This window comes from Equus quagga, chromosome 17 (genome assembly GCF_021613505.1).
Source record: "Equus quagga isolate Etosha38 chromosome 17, UCLA_HA_Equagga_1.0, whole genome shotgun sequence".
NCBI classification, from domain to species: domain Eukaryota; kingdom Metazoa; phylum Chordata; class Mammalia; order Perissodactyla; family Equidae; genus Equus; species Equus quagga.
This window is the reverse complement of record NC_060283.1, coordinates 40,581,222-40,600,703: the sequence shown is the minus strand read 5'-3', so window position 1 is coordinate 40,600,703 and position 19,482 is coordinate 40,581,222. Positions and strand designations below refer to the sequence as shown.

Here is a 19,482-nt window from a genome sequence, read left to right as displayed (position 1 = left end):
CTCCACCCAGCCCAGCAATAGCCTCAGTGAACTCAAGAGAAGGGTGGCAGCGCCCAGATGTGACGCTCCTGGCACCACCCTCCTTTAAGATAGTCCTCCCTCCCCTCAGGCCACCCTTCTTGGCTGCTGTGGATCTGATCTGTCAGCAACACCTGCCTCTGGGGACCTCCACCTTTCAGTTCTGTGGGGTCTGTTGCTCTTCTTGTCCCCCCACCACGTTGTTCTGTACACATCCAGCTTCTCGTTGGCTGGAGCAGGGCCTGTGGTCTCAGGGACATTTATCTAGTAAGATTTTCCTGGAAAAGCAAGGACATTTGCTCACGTTAGTTACATGGCTTTCTTATATCCTAACTCATACCTGTACACACCCACGTGCACAAGCACACACACATTTCACGTGCTCCCCACACAACATTTTTCTTTTAATTAACACTACAGACATGAAGTAAATTTTTACTTAACACAATAGAACAGACTTACAGCTTTTCAAAATCTACAGAATTCTACCTGGCTTACCCCTACACATGCACGCACACACATGCACACACGCGCGTACACACACAGAATTCACAGTACGGCTGTATCCGTCCCTATAGGATAAAGTCTCATTTGTTGGCAATGCGTTCATTCAAAACCCTCCACAACCTACCTTGTGCCTCCCCCACGGAGCTCCACTCAAATGCACCCTGTATTTTTGCACCTCCCTGAGCTGGACCACACTTCCCCATCCCTCACAAGGCACACTCTCCTGTGCCGGCTAATAATCTGCTTATCCTTCTACTCAACTCTTGAGCCCCTTCCTATAAAAACCCCTCTCTAGGTGTTGGTGAGCTCTCCCTTATCTGCACACTTAACAAGCCAGGCATCTGCCACCTCTCTTCCCTGGAGGTCTCCTGTGGATAAGTTGACTACTATATCACCTGTTAGGAAGTATGACATTGTAATTTCTTGCTGTTTGATTTGTTGACTGGTTATGTAGCCCCGCAGCTGGATGTTTTTCATTTTGCTTGGTAAAATGTGTAGTTACTGGTACTGCTATTTAAAACATACCTGCTATATTAACATTTCTCTCCATGTTCAGACTCAGGTCTTGTTACTTTCGTTTTTCTTCCTTTTAGCGCTTGACCACGTCCCATCCTGGAGAGCAGAGGGAGACTGTCCTGCAGGCGTACATCAGCAACGACCTCTTGGACTGTCATAGCCACAGCCAGGTGGGTGAGAGGTGGGCCAGAGCCCAGCCAGAGGCTTCCACTCTAGGGGACGATCTCAGAAGGGGAAGCTTCCATTTCAATGCGTATTTTGAGCACAGTGACCATATGTTAGCCTGCAGCTCCTGTAGCTAGTGAGATCTGCTGTTCACTCTGGACGCTGGCCCACTTTTCACCTCTATGAAGAGTCCTGAACAAGTTAGAACTGCTTGAGTCAACTCGGGAGCTCTTCTCTGCCGTTTTTCCTTTTCTCAAATTGCCCCCTCTTTCCCTTACCCCACTGCTACCATGAGTCTGCAAGCTCAGCAGGACTTATGATGGGCAAGGTAGGTAAGCAAATTCCAGTGTTTTGCATCTGGGCCTGCCTGAATTAAAATGTGTCTTTAACAGTATTTGTAGATAGCTTTGGACCAGATAGGTCCAATGATGCAGTGGGCAATGACGCGAGGCACTCAGTCTCAGGGAGCTTCCCCATCCCTGAGAAGGAGCCATCACCTGCCTCATGAGGTTGTCGGGATGACTGACTGCATGTGGTCGCATGTGGGAAGTGCTTCAGCCAGGGCCCAGCACAGAGTAATCAACACATGGTCATTCTCCTCCTCACTCCTCACCCCCTTACCTGTTACTGGCGCCAGACTTCACTGGACGGGAGGAGGATCGAGATCTTGAACATGGCATGTATCGAGAAGACACTGCATTTCACTTATTTGAGTTGCATGTTCATCCAGAATACTCTACCTTCTTTGTCTCCCTCTTGTTAAGCTTCATAGTGTGTGTGCGCTGAGTGGAGTATCAATACATCTCAGGGTCACTGATGAAACAGCGCCCTGTGAAAGCTGAGTGGCGCGTTAATCTGTTGGGTGCACAGGCGATGACAGGCCGGAGTTTTGAGTGCTAGTTTATTCTTTGAATGTGGTCTTATTGCTCCCATAGGAGAGTTAATTTTGAGAAATAGTCTCTCAAATTCTTGACTTCTTTTCCTTTTCTTTCTGTTTGTATTTGTAGTGACGTTGAAACCAGCCTATAAGGTAGGAAGCAGTTGAATAGTATGTGGTTATGACTTAGAAACTCAGGTTCAAAGAGCAAATTCAATACTGATTCTTTCTGAGCTGTCGTATTCCATTGAATCTAAGATGTGCTTTTCCTCCCCACTTTGGCATCTCTGAAATTGGAGTGTATCTAATAGTTGATGGCCTGTTATAGCTTAATTGGTAGTGCTTTTTTCTTTTCTTTTCTTTTTTTTGGATGAGGAAGATTGTTGCTGAGCTAAATCTGTGCTAGTCTTCCTCTGTTTTGTCTGTGGGATGCTGCCACAGCATGGCTTGATGAGTGGTGTGTAGGTCTGTGCTAGGGATCTGAACCAGTGAGCTCTGGGCCGTCGAATTGGAGCATGCAAACTTAACCACTATGCCACCGGGCTGGCCCCAGTGCTTTTTCCTTTAAAAAAAACAATAACGTGGGGCCAGCCCTGTGGCCAGGTGGTTAAAGTTCCATGAACTCTGCTTCAGCAGCCTGGGTTTGTGGGTTCAGATCCAGGTACAGCCCTACTCCACTCATCAGCTATGCTGTAGAGGCATCCCGCATACAAAGTAGAGGAAGACTGGCACAGATGTTAGCTTAGGGCCAATCTTCCTCACCAAAAAAAAGAGGAAGATTGGCAATGGATATTAGCTCAGGGTGAATCTTCCTCACCAAAAAAAAGTTTAAAAATAATAATAATAATAATCTGGGGGCCTGCTGGAGTTATCTTAAGATGTCAGAGAATCTATAGAACAGGAAACCTCCTTATGTAACATGCATGCCGTGTCACCATGACACCAAAATAAATTGACCCTTTCAGTCAGGAAATGAAGTGGTTGGTTAGTTAGTTTGTCCAGCCGAGTGTTTCTCAAACTTTAGTGTGCAGCCTTAGCACTTGGAGAACTCCTTTTTTTTTTTTTTGAGGAAGATTAGCCCTGAGCTAACATCTACCACCAATCCTCCTCTTTTCGCTGAGGAAGACTGGCCCTGAGCTAACATTGTGCCCATCTTCCTCTACTTTATATGTGGGATGCCTGCACAGCATGCCTTGATAAGCTCTGCTAGGTCCATGCCCAGGATCCAAATTGGCAAACTCCAGGCCGCTGAAGCAGAGCGTGCAAACTTAACCACTGTGCCACCAGGCTGGCCCAAGAGCTCATTTATTTTTGACAGCATTCTGTTGTTTCAGGGATACAATATAGCTTCTTATGTCTCTCAGGATATTAGTGACAAATTTTTGTTTATTTTTAGTTTTCTTCTCCCTGCACAGTCTCACCTCCTGCAGGTTGCCTCCCCGCCACCCATTTGTTTGGCTTTATTTTCCGGGTTAGAGACTTTCCTTAGGGCTCTGGTAGACCTTGGTTATCTCCTAATGTTTAGATGGGGGACTGAAAAGCCGAGTGGAAGTTCTGAGGATGAGAGTAGGGCCTCTAGACATGAGCTCCACTGAGGGGGATCCGGGTGGCCATCTGTTAGGAAACTTTGTTTCAGGATCTCTAGTTCTTTCCCTTGGGCTGGTCATTTTCCTCCAAGAAGTGTCTTCTGGTCTCCTGCCTAGACGGTAAGGGTCTGGTTGCCAGTGTTCTGGGAGCCAGGAAGGGGAAGAGGCATAGGGGTGGCTCTCTGTTCAGCGTTCACTCTGCATTTAGGCGCTGCCCCTCTCCATTGCGGAGTGGAAGCCTTGCTCACCTGTGCCTGGTGTCCCCCATGCAGAGACCCTTTGTGTTACCCTCCAAAGAGAGCGCACCCGGACCTGGGTGGGAGGCGCACAGGAGGGCGGGTGTGCAGGAGCCACTGGACTGGGATCCAGCTGCTTCTTTAACAGCTTTCGTTCGTTCATCTTTATTTTGCCCAGTTCTTGAGCCTTTTGAGGACTAAGTGATGTAAACTGGGTAATCTCTTGTTGCCTGTTTGGCATTCGTGTGTCTGCTAGGTCTGTTGCGATCCTGCATTCCTGATTCCAGAGTTGTGTTGTTATAGTTTCTTGTGCGGTTCTCTCTGTCCTTGAGAATTTGTGTCTCTTTTAAAAATCCATTTACTGTAGTTCTACTGTTGTTTGGAGGGAGAAGAACTAGATGTATGTGTTGGATCTGTCGTTCTAACCCGGAAAAACATAAGCAACAATAATAGCAACAGTGTGTCAGTCCCTGTTCTAAGTGCTTTCTATAATTAATTCTTTTAATTTAGGAGTCTGAATAACTTATTTTTATAAACCCTCAGAAATAATCAGTTGGAAATCAAGATTTCCAGATGAAATTTTTGGCTTTATTCTGTTTATTTCACCTCTATAAATTCACCCAGAGGAAGAGAAGACCAGACCCATAGAGGAAACGTATGCTTATGTCTCACTTTTCTGTAACTTGGCCGTTCTTCCCCACAGAGGGGCGTGCTGCAGCTGCTGCACTCCAGGAGTGAGGTGGTGCGGCAGTACATGGCCAGGCTCATCAACGCCTTTGCCTCCCTGGCAGAAGGTAAGATGTCATCTTTCTTCAAGGAGAAGAGCCAGGTCTTACTGATGTGTTTTTTCCTTTGAGAATGGATGTTCTTCCCCAAATTTATTAGAGATGACATATGTTCCCTCAGTTTATTACAGTTTAATGCCTCTAAGGTCTTTTGTGAAAATTAGTTGTCATGTTGCTGTAGTTTATGTCAGACCAAATTTTGATGATTTTGGAGCTTGTTTTGTAAGCCTTCTGGTTTTATTTTGGTGAAACAATTAAAGCTGATCCAAATAAGCACTGTACCGTTTCCTTCGAAGGACTATTACCTCTTAAATCTAGAGGATTCGAAAATTCCAAAAATAACACGTCACCATAACTGAATTCGAAATGATTTTACAAAGTGCCATCATATTTCTTAAGTTCTAATATGTTTAATCTCTTTTTAACCTGGATAAGGGGAATTTTCAAATTATGAATATACTATACTCCAAAAGTTTGTTCATTCATTCACTTGTCCGTTCTTCCGTCCATTTAGCACATATTTATCACAAGCCGGGTATGTGCCAGGGACCATTCATATAAGACTGTTGAAATTTACATATGGAATTAACATTGTCAGTGTCAAGAAGTCCACAACAGGCTAGTGACAATTCAAGGCTTATAAATAGGGTCCCAGATATAGTGCCCAACTTCTTCTCCAGGCCATGGGCATATCTAGAAGGATCAAGGAGCGTGGCCAGAAAGCACTACTTGGCTGCCTCTATTGTAGCGACTAAGGGGCTCATCACACCCAGATTCCCCACACCCTTTCTCCTCATAGATCTGACTTTTGGGTTCAACATTTCAGGTAAATAAAGGACACTGCTACGCATAAGAACATAGTGATGAACTACGTTTAGAGTACAAGAAGAGTGGTTTTCTGTTCATTAAAACCAACTTCGCAGGAGAAATATGTTTTAATAAGTTCTTTAGAAGATAAAATTATACAAACTCTACATGTGTCCTATGCAAAGTTTTCATAGAAAGTGTTTTTGGAGCATGAACTTAACACAAGATGAATTCTTTCCCTTTCTCACTTGTTCATCTCTGGTTTATTAATAGGTCGCCTCTACCTAGCCCAGAGCACAAAGGTGCTGCGGATGCTGGAGGAGAGGCTGAAGGAGGAAGACAAGGACATCATCACCCGGGAGAATGTTCTTGGGGCCTTGCAGAAGTTCAGCCTCAGGTGCTAACCGTGCAATACGTTATGGCAGCTCCTGTGAAATCAATTTTTTTTTTTTTTTAAACACTGGTTTGTGCTTATTCAGTCCCAGAGACAACCCAAGAGGCAAATGGTATTTTTTCAGCCAACACTTAGGAGAGGTTGGGTGACTTTCCAAGATAGAGCTAGAAAGCGTATCTCTAATCCTCTAAACCATCCTGCTCAAGGCTGCTGTGGATGGAGGAAGACTTTTGCTTTTTACTTTTTTTTTTTTTAAAGATTTTATTTTTTCCTTTTTCTCCCCAAAGCCCCCCAGTACATAGTTGTGTATTCTTCGTTGTGGGTTCTTCTAGTTGTGGCATGTGGGACGCTGCCTCAGCGTGGTCTGATGAGCAGTGCCATGTCCGCGCCCAGGACCCAAACTAATGAAACACCGGGCCGCCTGCAGCGGAGCGCATGAACCCAACCACTCGGCCACGGGGCCAGCCCCAACTTTTGCTTTTTTTTGAAGATTGGCCCTGAGCTAACATTTGTTGCCAATCTTTTTTTTTTCCTTCTTCTCCTCAAAGCCCACCAGTGCATAGTTGTATATTGTAGTTGTAAGTCCTTCTAGTTCTGCTATGTGGGAGGCCACCTCAGCATGGCTTGGTGAGCAGTGCTGGGTCCATGCCCAGGTCTGTCTCTTGGGTTGTCACTGGGCCATGGAAGCAGAGCACGTGAACTTAACCACTCGGCCACCAGGCTAGCCCAGGAGGAAGACATTTTTAAAGCACTGTTATATTCTCCTAATGAACATCATGCAGTGCTGACCAGGTGCTAGGTTGTGTCTGAGGCCATGTGCAAGGTTTGGAGCTATACACATGAATGAAACCTGAGAGCCTCAGCCCTCAAGTTGCTCACAGTCCGTTGTGGGGGATGTGCACATAGATGCACAAGGAGAGTAGGTGTGACTTCTGCAGAAGGCAGAGTTGGAGCCTCCTGGTTCCTTGTCCATACATCCCAGCGAGCCTCCCTGTAGCCTCAGCCTGGACCCTGTCATGCCTTGGAACTGCTCCACTTCAGAAATTTGAAAATCAGACACCTCTCCTTGAACCAGATCTGATGTCTTCCGAGAGCTTTGTTTTTTAATTGACGGCTTTGTTGAGATGTACTTTACATACCAAAAAGTTCACCCATTTGAAGTCTACAATTCAGTGATTTGTCCTATATTTACAGAGTTGTGTGACCATTCCCACAATCTAATTTTAGAACATTTCCATCACCCCAAAAGGGAACTTCTTGCCTATTTACAGTCATTCCTCATTCCTACCCCTCGCCCCAAGTAGCCACTACTCTGCTTTCTGCGGATTTACCCGTACTGGACATTTCATATGGAATCATATGACATGTGTTCTTTTGTGACGGGCTTCTTTCACTTGGTATGATGCTTTTGACGTTCACCCATGTGGTAGCACATATCAGTACTTTGGATATGAGGGTCGTTTCTACTTTTTGACTACTGTGCACAGTGCCACTATGAACGTTTGCATACAAGTGTTTGTGTGGATGTATATTTACCTTTCTCCTGGGTAGGTATCTAGGAGTGGAATTGCTGGGTCATATGCTAATTCTTCCAGCATCCATGTTCCCTTATGACCACCTCACTTTCTCTTTGACTTTATTAAGAATTTTAGTACCTTGAGTCCTCAGCTTTTTCTGCCAGTCCTCCTCTGAACACACTTTCTTCCCATCAGATGTGGTTGACATTTGACTGACTCTTACTGATGACCTGAAGCCTGTAAAGTGATGTGTTCTAAGTGGGTAAATGTTTAGTGAGGGAAAGCTGTAGGTGTGTAGTTCCTATTTGCCAGGTCCCTGCTGATGAAAATTTCTTATTTAACAATATGAACTGAAAAGAACTAAGTAATCTCCACAGATTTTACTTCCTCAGATCATATGAACACTTCCTTTCTGTTTGTTTATAAAGATAATTTAGCTTGATGTTGAATGTATTTGGAAAACTTTTAGAAATTCAATAACTATAGTAACAGAGTTAAGATATGGTGAAGAAATACTTCTGCCTGGTAATGCAGATATTTACCGTACTGCCAATTTTTCATTTTCCTTCAAACAGTAATTTAAGCTTTTCTGTTCTAGAAATGTGCTTGATGTTTTTGCAGTTTTCCAGAGTCTCTACGATGAATGTAGAAAGTAGCAAGGCTTACCAAAAGAGCGTAGTCTTTGTTGTATTCTAATAAATTACATTGATCAGGTGGGTGTTGTGTTTAAGAATAGCATGAACAGTTACTGTCCTTGGTGATAGGTTTACCATAACCTGTTCATTAGGAGATGCACAGTGGTGGTTCCACCATGCTGTTTGATTTTCAAAGAATTCAGATGACTTCTTATGGTGATACCATGCTTAGTCTCGTCAATTCTTAAGACTGACATGATGACATTTACTATAACACACTTTGATGAGCCATTGGATTTTGTAAGATTTTACACCTAGACCTTGGGTGGAAAATAAATTCGATATAAATTATATTACTCAGGTTATTAAATTACCCTTGCTCTACAGAGATCTGAATCAAAATGGTGTTGAGCTAGTTTTTTCCTTTTCTTTTTTTTTTGTTTTTACGCAGCTCAAAGTGCCTATGCTGGATTATATAGGCTAGAATTTAGGTAAAAATTGTTTGTCAATGAATTATTTCTATGACTCTGTTTCCTGGGTTAAGTAAACAAAAGCTATCAATAAATAGTTATTAAATATTTGAAATAATATCCTGCTAATTCTAAATATTGAAAAGGAAACTTTCAAAGTAGAAGGTCTCCTTCCTGCCGTATCTTTCTTTAAACCATTAATGTCCCTGAGGTGGGTGTAGAGTTTATTGTTGTTGTTTCAGTTGTGTGGGTCTGACAATAAGATATTCCGCAGAGTCTGTCTTCCGGGGACTCTGTCACTTCTGAATGCAGTCGCATTACTACATACTCTTGGGTGAAAAGTTTCCTGCCAGCTGTGATTTACCTGTAGGTGTTTTCTTCCCAGGCGCCCGCTGCAGACAGCGATGATTCGAGATGGCCTCATCTTCTGGCTCATTGATATTCTGAAGGACCCCGACTGCCTGTCTGACTACACCCTGGAGTATTCGGTGGCTCTGCTCATGAACCTCTGCCTCCGGAGCGCAGGTCTCCCAGCCTCAGCGCCCGCCCCTTGGCTCCCGTGTGAGGAGGGGAAGAGATCCTGACCCTTGAATCTGGAGTACCAATGAGCCTGATGTGGTTTGCCTTTAGTTTCCCTCATAGAAAACTGAAAACAGAGTGTAAAGCATTTCCAACTAGGTATAAAGCTGTTGCATCCCGGAAGCCAAAATACCGTTCTGGCTTTGGAAAGAGTATTTTATATATATGCAGTGCCCACATTAAGAGGAAATTAAATTAGTTTACATTTTTCCTCATCTTCATTGCATTATTCAAAGATCGGAAGTTAAGAATTACGATCCGTTTTATCTGAAGACAGAGAAGTATGTTCCCAAGGTTCTACAGGACTCAGTTGGTGGCCAAGCAAAGATAACCTGCTCCCTGCTCTTAATCACAGTCATGTCTCCCTCCACCCCCTGGAAGTGGAGCTTCTCTGGGGAACATCTAAAGTCATTTATGTCCTTGATCAATAAAAGTAGTGATTTTAGCTTTGTACAGGTGCCATCCCATTTAAATGATCTGTTACCTGGGATGCAAGAAGCCTCTTTAGAAGAAGTGCCACATCCAGCCTCTGGCTGACCTCCATCTGAGCAGCCCAGTACAGGGAGAAGAGGGGCCCCTGGATACACAGCTCCAGGGTGTTTGTTAGAAGCTTCCTCACCCTTGGGTGCCTTGTCACCTGAACTGCCTAACTGTGTGTTGTCGAATGAATGACTGTTATTTCAATCTCCCTCTTTTAAAAAATAGCATATGCAAATGTCCTAGCTTTAAAACATTTATCAGATTATTGTCAGCTTTTCTTATGATCATCTGTTTATTTGCAATGATTGTTATGATGATGTTCAGAATTACTAAAGTACCTGTGTGATTAGCATGATGATGGCATGTGCACTTGGGAGGTAGAACTCTGCTTATAGTATGTGGTGCTCTCACTCCAATGAGTAGCTCTGTGCTCTGCGTGCGTAATAATAACCACCGCCATTTACTGAGCACTCGGAGTATGCCAGCCTATACTGAGTTACTGAATTCTACACCAGCCTGTGAGGTCAATATTAATAATCCCTAAGGAATCCCAGAGGAGGAAACTGAGGCCCAGATTGGTTTAGTGACTCACCCAAGGTCACACAGCTCATAAGCAGAGGAGCCAAGATTTGTGTTCAAGTCTGCTTGACTTGCAACGGTGCTTCTGAGTTTAGTCATGTTATGTTTTGTTTTGTTGTTTTCCTGAAGGGAAGAACATGTGTGCCAAGGTGGCAGGCCTCGTGCTGAAAGTTCTTTCAGATCTGCTCGGCCACGAAAACCACGAGGTACTCAGTCTTCGCTGCTAGTCCTGGGCTTGGGGGAGGGCTGGCCCAAGATGGTTACTGCACTCTGCCACCTCCAAGTGTTTGTGTAAGCTACTTCAAAGCTTTTCTAAGTTTTAAATTCTGGGGCTCAGAAGCAGGAAGCTGTTCCTCCACTCCCCATTTACTAGCGCCCTGCCCTCACTGACCTGTGCTAGCTCCCTCTCATGCATTATTTTTCTCTCCTTATCATCTCTCTCTGCTTCATTCTTCCCCCCAGGTTGGCACTCTTCTGTTATGTTTAATATGTGTCTGTGGATGTGCATGTAGCCTTTCAAATTTATCTGATATTGCGTGTGGGTGTGTGTGGATATATTTAATTTGTAGAAATAGGATTGCATTGTAGCATTCCTTCTTACTTTTTTCTCTGTGTTTTTCGGATCTTTCTGTTGCTTTATATACATCTAGCTCCTTAACTGTCACTACTGCAAAGTGGCCCTTGTTTGCAGCCCTCCCATTTAATATCTAGTCCCCGGGCGTGGCCACTTCAGTTGGTTCCAGCTCTGTGCTGCCACAGCGGTCCTCAGTGGATGTCGCGAACTTGCCCCACGAGGGCCTGCGCAGAGCTTTCCTGGGCAGCAGAGACACTTGTCTCTGCCGGCTCACCTGTGCGTCAGCCTCAGGGCAGAGTAGTGCCCAACTGTCCTGCAAAATGGCTGTTCTACCTTCTTCTTATACTGGTATTGTCCCCAACACTGGTGCGATCTTCTCCATTGTCTAGCCCATGGTTTGCAAGCCCTTTTTAAATAAAATAGAGGTCTAGACAAACTAATTAACAAAAACTAATAAACGATATGATAATTCTCTCACCTGCTTTCTGCAAATGCCTTTGCGGAAACCATGGCATCACTTTGCACCTGAAGCCAAAACCTCGGCAGAAGTCTGGCCTCTTTCGCCCCATCAGGTGCAGGGGTCTGTTAGCAGGACGGGCCTGAGCACGGCTGGGCCCCTGCGTCGGGTTCCGTGCATTTCTCCCGCGTCCTTCGTCCCCGGCCCGTCAGCCGGGCGGCGTGGGCTGCGTTAGCGAGTGGTGCCTGTTACAGCGTGTGCTGTGCCTTTTGTGTTTTAAAGTCAGCGAGCTCTTAACTTCTTCTACACCTGAGTGAGCTCTGCTGTCCATTGTATTCAACTCAGGCACTTGAGCCCAATGGGAAGTATGTTCTGGCGTCTAATTAGGTTGGTTTCAAGTGTTGGAACCAGTGTGTCCGCTCTGAAAACTGAATAGACCAAAGGATTCAAATCTTGGCATTAACTGTTTCCAATGCATTTGCTTTGAAAATGAGCTGGAAAATCTACCAATATGTATTTTAGAGCCTAGAAATGTGTTTGCTGCACAAATAAATGATACCTATGTATCATTTATATCATGTATACTGTATGCATGTATACTGTATGAGATAGTCATGGTCTTGACAGACAAGACCCAGAAGCTATAAAGAAAAAGATGCATGTATTTGACTATGTGAACAGTAAATTATTTGTATGGAAAAAGATGCTGTAATCAAAGTCAAAAAACAAACAATACCCTGAAAAAAAAATGTGCGTCACCGCTGACAAAAGTTTAATATCCCTAATATATGAAGAGCTCCTATAAATTGATAAGTAAAAGTCAAACAGAAAAAAAGCCACCAGGAAACAAAGAGGAAAGGATATTTCTAGAATAGTAAATCTCGATGGCCTATAAACATGAAAAGATGTTTAATTTTTCTAGAGTCAGGGAAATGAAAATAAAAACAACTATAGGATTTTTTTTAACCCATTAGATTAGCAAAAATTAAAAATGATAATAAAGTCCATTGCTGGAAAGGGTGGTGGGAGAGGAGCCCTCCTCCATTGCTGGGGAGAGGATGCAGCACACCTCTGCTCAAAGAGAGCTCTCATTTATCCAGCGCCTGCTGTGTACCACATCCTGTTCAGGCTTAACGTCGGGGTTGCCTGTGTGAGTAAAATATGGGTCCTGTCCTTGAAGCGCTCATAATAGGTGAGACATAAGTATAAATTTAAAAATTCACTGAATCCAGTGCGTTAGTGCAGGGATGCAGGAAGCAGAGTGGACCCTGTCTAGGGGGTTAGGAAAAGGCTCCCTATGAGATGTCTGAGCTGAGTTTTAAAGGATGAATCATAGCTTTCCAGTTAGACACACGTGGGAAGAGCATTCCCAGTAAGGTGAACTGCTAGAACCAGGTCAAGGTGTGGGGGGTGGGGTGTGTGTGTGTGTTGAGGGAGAAGTCCCTTAAGTAGGGTGGAATCTGTGCAGTGTGAACTTCACGGTGGCAGGAAAGGAGGAGCAGAGGGAGATGATTTAGAGGCCAAACGTTGAATGTTCCTGAGTATTATACTAAAGAGTTAGGACTTTCCAGCTAGGCCCTGTGGAAAGTTTCTGAGGTAGGGAGAAGGATGATTTGGCCCATGTTGTAGAATTTGGGCAGTGATACGATAGTTGGATTAAAGGGTGATCATCGAAGGCAGAGAGACTCATTTGGAGATGTGATGTGGCCTAGGTCATGGACGATGATACCTGAACAAGGACAGTAGCAGTGCATATGGAAAAGAAGGGTCCCTGTTGAAGATGGCTTGGAGACTCGACATTGGAGAGTAAAAAGAGGAATCAGTGATAACTCCAGAGGTTCTAGGCTGAGTGATCAGGATGACATTAATTAGGCAATGAAACTAAGCTTTGGGAGGGAATGATGAACTTGGTTTTGAACTTTTAGTTGTAGCTGTCACTGGAACATGCAAATGGAGATGTCTGTCATGCATCCTAGAGCTCAGGAGAGCTGTGAAGAGGGTAATGCTCACTCTCCTGTTAGCCAGATTGTTCTCAAGTGTAGTGTTTGATCATTGAGTTGCATAATATTTGAGAACTTGCAAATGACTGTTTTTTCTCCCCTTAAAGATACAGCCATATGTGAATGGAGCTTTGTACAGCATTCTTTCTATTCCATCCATTCGTGAGGAAGCAAGAGCAATGGTAAGAAAGTAAATGTGTAAGCTTCTATCAGTGCCACAGTTCAGAAGCTGGAGAGCAAGGAGTTCCTGGGCTGGGCTCCGTGCGACGGCTGCAGATAGTTTATGAACTCCCTGAAGTTGTATGCCGTTTACTTATTTGCAGTTTTCTGGGGAGAGAGTCTGTAGCTTTTATCAGATTCTCAAGGGATCCCTAGCTCCTAAATGATTAACAACCACAGTGTTAGAAAGTTCCCAGAAGGATTTATTTTTGGAAAGCTGAAGACATTGCTTTTTTTTTTTAATTTAAATGACCCATTTTAATTTGGGGCTTAGGGAATGCTTATGGATTTCGTAGTAGGAGAAACTTAGCAGGAAAATGATGAAATGGAAAAAAATCATCACTCAAATTCACCTCCCGGATTCCTGGAGGAATTGTGGCAGAACTGAGAACTGGCACAATCAAAACACTCTTTTAATCTGCAGATATTCTGATAGCAACCAAATGGAAGAGAAAAGCTGATAAAGGTGATGAAACTGTCTGGTACTTGGTTTGGTTGGTACATAGTGAATTCAATATTTAACGTGTTTACGTTAGTACAAAACACATTTAATGTGTTTCCATAATGTATTTACATTACTAATTACAATTTGTTCCGTTACCTTTACATTAGCTTATATTGGAAGAATAAAACAAGCCTCAGGTGATTAGCATCTTGCTTTGAGATGACAGATGTTCGTAGATCTAAACAGTGAAACCATTGGAGTTTTGTCCTTTTTCCTTACGACGTGAAATCAGGTTAACAGAGTGCGTATTAAGTGCTACGATGAAGGGATTAGATATATTTCCACAGTCAAGCCACAGGCTAAATTCAGTTTGAGACCAATGAAACATATTCTTCCACTTAAGTTTCGCTTACTTAGAGGAATTGCTTAATCTTCTAATTGTTCGTCTAAAATTACATGAACAGTTATGCCAGAGATAAAAACTTAAGAACCATTCTGTGTGGTCACAGTAAACAGTGGAACTTAATTGCCTACTGCTTTTAAATCAAAAATCTGCTTTTTCCATATAGAACAGGGGAAAATAAACTTGATTAATTTCTGCATTATGGTCAATCAGGTGAAAGAGGAATTTTCAACCAAGGCAGAGAACAAGGAAGAAAACACATGGGCTGAGGAGAGAGAAAGAAAGGAGGTGACATGGAATCCCAGAGCGTGAAAGGCAGCACGGAAGAGAGACATCCAGGGCGACGGGGTGGAGAAGGCATTAAAGTGGCAGGGCCCACGTGGGCAGGAGAGACCCGTAGGTGTAGGACATGAGGGAGGACGACCTTAGAGATCATCCAAGCCCAAGAGAAAAAAGGTGAAGAAGGGACAGAGCCTCAGAGACTTGTGCAGTCATAGCCAGAGGGCTCGCACATGTGTAACTGGAGTCCCAGGAGGAGGGGAGACAGAGGCAGTGGGGCAGAAAAAAGGTTGAATAAATAATGATGGAAGTTGGTGAAAAACAGAAATGTAATAAGAAGGTATTTAGGAAATCCCAAAATGTTTGGAAATTAAGCAGCACTATTGTGTTTGTTATCTATTGCTGTGTAATAAATTACCCCAAAGCTTAAGGGCTTAAAAAAACAAACTATTCTCTCACAGTGTTGTGTAGGACAGAAGTTTGAGAGCAGATTAGCGGGATGGTGCTGGCTAAGAATCTCTCATTAGATTTTAGTCACGTCTTCAGCCCAGGCAGCCAAGACTTGATAGGGCTGGACAATCCGCCTCCAGGCTCACTCACGTGGCTGGCTGTTGGCTGGGGACCTCATTTCCTTGCCACATGGGCCTCTCCATAGGGCTTCTCTCTACACGGTAGCTGACTTCCCCTTGAGTGAGTGAGCCCAGAGAGGCAGAGTGAGCAAGGTGGAAGGCACAGTATCCTTTAGAGCCTAATCTCAGGGGTGACTACCATGCCTTTTATTCTCTTGGTTACGCAGACCAACCCAGGTACAGTGTGGGAGGGGACTGCTGAGAAGCATGAATGCCAGGAGGTAGGGATCACTGGGGGCCATCTTGGAAGCTGGCTCCCACACACTTGTAAGTCACCTGTGGAGCAAAGAAGAAATCACAAGGGAAATTAGGGGCTATTAATCTTTTGACATATATTACAATTATTTCTCCAATTTTTTACTTGTCTTTTAATTATGGTGTTTTGGGTCATATGACAGCTTTAATTATAGTCAAGTCTGTTAATATTTTCCTTTATAGTTTCTGACGTAAGTTTCTAGACAGCCTCTGAAATAATTGACTTTAGAAAGAAAACTTGGAACACTTAGGAAAAGGTATAAGTAGCTTAAGCTTCCCACTTGCGTTTTAACAGGGATCAAAGTCATAAGCTAATGGAGGAGCGCCCTTGTTGCCTGAGCTGAGGAAGCCTTTGGACATATCACCTAAGCAGTTGCCTATTAACTATTCATAAGAGAGGCCCTAAGGAAGGTTATGGCCACAACAGAGTTTTTCTAAAACCCTGAAATTTCCCTCATTCCACTCTTATCCTTGAGGAAGTTTTTAGATTGATAAAAGGTAGTGTATTCTTTTTGCAAATAACAATAATAAAGGAAACCAGACAATGAGGAGAACATTGTCGATAATCTCACCACCCTCACATCAGCTCATACACAGTGCTGGAAAGTGGTGGCAGAGCCAACGTTCTCAGACCATGCTGGCGTTTGCACTGTGCACTGGCACAGTCCTTTTGGAAAGAAATTTGGTATTATATAGGAAAAACCAGGAGAACCCCTGTATTTTGGATTAATTCCTTTTCCTTTGGTTATTGGTGCAGAGAAGAGCTCTATGCATAGAGATGCTCATTTCAACATTTTTACATTAGTGAAAAACCGGAACATAGAGGAATTGCTAATGGAATTATAATTCTTTTGCTCAAAATATTAATAGCTATTGAAGATGATAATTAGGAAAAGCAATAAGACTATGGAAAAATTTTATTGTATAATGAGGGATAAAAGCAGAATATGAGATTATAAAAATTCTGTTTTTGCAATCATGTAAAGCACTTGTGTGCTTGTGGAAAATGACGAAGAATACATAAAAATTATATTAGTACCAAAGGCTATTATGATGGTCTTAAAATAATACCAAAAAAAAAAAAAAGGAGAAAAAGATAAATGAGTACCCTGAGGCTCACTTGAACTTTAAGAGTTCACCAAGGTCTGGGGCTGGAGAGCAGTTCAGATGGATAGGGCTGCCCTCATGCCCATTCCAAAGCCGCCTGCTTCCAGGGCGAGGCTAACTGTCGGCCATGGTGCTCCTCCCTGGAAGCTAAAGCCCAGCCCAGCCATCCGCCCAGGGCTGGGGCAGACCAGATGCTCTGCTGTTTGTGAAGGCTCCCAGAGTCTCTGGGAGAGCCAGGGAGCTGGGCAGAGGAGGCACACAGCCAAGAGGAGTGATACCACCACTGCAGCTTACACCATGACCCTGGGGCCCACCGCTCACACTAGAAACTCTACCTCTGCTGTCACCAAAGGCCTGGATGCCATTGTCCCCAACTGTCGAAAAGATGTGTATTCCTCATGTGTCTCATTCTTCCCATTGCCCACTTTCAAGTCAGTCTCACATGGGTGCATTTGATCAGCAGGATCTAGGTCACCTGCCTGCACCCTAGCTGCAAGGGAGGCTGGGAATGCTAATATTCCGGCTGCTACTGTGGGAAATTAACATGTTGTACAGAAGCTGTTTAAAAAGTGTTCCTCAAGACAAACACATAGATAAGGAGAACAGATTAATGGTTACCAAAGGAAAAGGGGGTGGGAGGAGGGCAAAAGGGATAAAGGGGCACATGTGTATGGTGACAGATAAGAACTAGACTATTGGTGTTGAAAATAATTAATTTTTAAAATTTTTGAAAACAATTGATTTTGTTAAAATACTAGCCAGCAAAAAAAAAACTTAAAAAAATAAAAAGTGTTCATCAGCCACAGATCTAGCAATTGTCCATTACAGTTGGTCAGGCTGTTCACTATATTCCATGGCATCCATTATGTGTGGGCTTTTCAAAATAAGTGTGGAAATCTTACCGAGAGGATTATAAATTGATACAAAATTTTTTGTAAAAATATTCATGTTCTTTGCCCAGTAATTCTACTTCTGAAGCTCTGTAGAAGACATGAACAAAGATTCTTGTATCACAGTGTCCATTACTGCATTGCTGATCACACTGGAAAACAGGAAGCAACCGGAATGCCCAGCATTAGGGGAATGAATCAGGCAGAACAGAGATGGAGGGTGAGGTGGTGAGGAGTGGGAGCTCCCAAGCCTGGGGCTGTGTTTGAATCTTGCCCCTGTGACCTCCTGGTGTATTGTATATCATTGGGCTAATGACTGCATCTCTTATTGGAGCTGTTTTGTTCATCTGTAAAATGGGGATTATTGTAGTACCAGACTCTTAAGACTGTGTTGAGAATTAAAAGTGCTGATACGCATGAGATGTTTAGAACAGTACCTGGCACATGACAAGTACTGAAAAATGTTAGCTGTTACTATTATTGTTACAGCCATTAAAATTGTTTATAAAGTTTTATTGATCCATGAAAATGATCATAAAGTTAAATTGAAAAAGAATAAACATTATATTATCAATATGGTCTCAGTTAGGTAAAACAGTGCCCATAAAAGGCAGGAAATATCTTAAAATGTTCAGTTATTATCTCTGGGTGTAGAGGCTTGTGAGTAATTTTTATTCTTTTCTTTTGTATAGTTTACAAGTTTCCTACAGAGAACCTATATAACTTTCATAACTAAAGGAAAGTATTTCTGTCCACCTGAAATAGATATTTGTATTTCTAGGGGGAAAATTTCTCTTGAAGACCTTTAGTGATGTAAGTCTAGTCTTTTTGGGCTGGAACAAAACAATATGGCGGAGAGCTGAATTGCTGAGCGTGAGAGAGGCGGGTTTTAAGTTAGTGAGATGGTACAGTGTTCTGGCGTGTCGTAGGCCCTGTGAGAGGGCTTTGTCTCATTTAATCCTCCCGAAGGTCCCCTGAGGGAGTTACTGTATTCGTGCCCATTTTGCTGCTGATGAAATGAGGTTTGGAGGTTACATCTCTTGTTCAAGGTCACACAGCCAGGGAGTGGCCAGCCCGGGCGGTTTGGCTCCAGAGCTCTCCAGGCCTGTGCTGCAGTGTCGCTCCAGACTCGGGACTGGATACACCCCCAGAGTTTTACCTGATGAGAAATCTGGACATGATCAGTCACATAACACAAATACGGTCTGCTGTGTGGTGATCTTTAATCATAGCTCACTGGTGGGGCCATGAGTTCCTTATTGTTTTACTTTTTGTACCTTGTTCGCGTTCCCGTTTACACACATCTAGCTAATACACAAGTACCTGTTCTTATCCTTTCCATCTACCCTGGCATCTTTATTTTTTTTTCAGTAAAAGAGCCCATGGCTTTTATTTTATTAAAATCTTCATTTTCTACTTCCTTCTTCCTCCTCCTCCCCCTCCGTCCGTGAAATGGTATACTTTCCCTTTAAGATTCCAGGCATTTTTATTTGGCCTGGATTATCTGAAATGACAAATTAGTACTTCCATGATAAAATAGTATTTTTGTGATTTATTATTATTATAATTTACATTTTAGATTAAACCTTACCTAACATATATGGTTTAAAAAAATAAGTGAAAGTTCTCACTGGGGAATTTTCTATTAAGAAATCTTCCCCAAGTAATCCTCCTAATTACAGAGAAGGAGTTTGTGATTTTTTCCCCAAGTAACAACTGAACTAGAGATCAAGCAAATGAGGGGCCGGCCCGGTGGCACAGTGGTTAAGTGCGCACATTCCGCTTCAGCAGCCCAGGGTTCACTGATTCGGATCCTGGGTGCGGACATGGCACAGCTTGGCAAGCCATGCTGCGGTAGGCGTTCCATGTATAAAGGAGAGGAAGATGGGCATGGATGTTAGCTCAGGGCCGGTCTTTCTCAGCAAAAAAAAGGAGGATTGGCAGCAGTTAGCTCAGGGCTAATCTTCCTCAAAAAAAAAAAGGAAAGAGAGCAAATGAGAATGAAAAGCTCTTCCGTTGTAAGCAGCCTCTGGGAAGAACAATAGAGGGGAGCCTGTGTGGATGTGTCTTGCT

At 43.3% G+C, this 19,482-nt stretch overlaps 1 protein-coding gene across 16 annotated transcripts in view; it reads left to right on the top strand.

The window, feature by feature from the left end:
* ARMC9 (armadillo repeat containing 9) overlaps positions 1-19,482 on the top strand; it is a 160,150-nt gene that overhangs the window by 48,984 nt on the left and 91,684 nt on the right. For 15 of the 16 annotated variants that reach the window (XM_046644073.1, XM_046644071.1, XM_046644077.1 and 12 more), the window contains 6 exons: positions 1,119-1,211; positions 4,609-4,699; positions 5,771-5,894; positions 8,899-9,038; positions 10,281-10,357; positions 13,290-13,364. In XM_046644073.1, coding sequence (XP_046500029.1) covers positions 1,119-1,211; positions 4,609-4,699; positions 5,771-5,894; positions 8,899-9,038; positions 10,281-10,357; positions 13,290-13,364 — 600 coding nt within the window. The remainder of the gene's footprint in view (positions 1-1,118; positions 1,212-4,608; positions 4,700-5,770; positions 5,895-8,898; positions 9,039-10,280; positions 10,358-13,289; positions 13,365-19,482) is intronic. The other variant, XM_046644068.1, reaches the window with a different exon arrangement.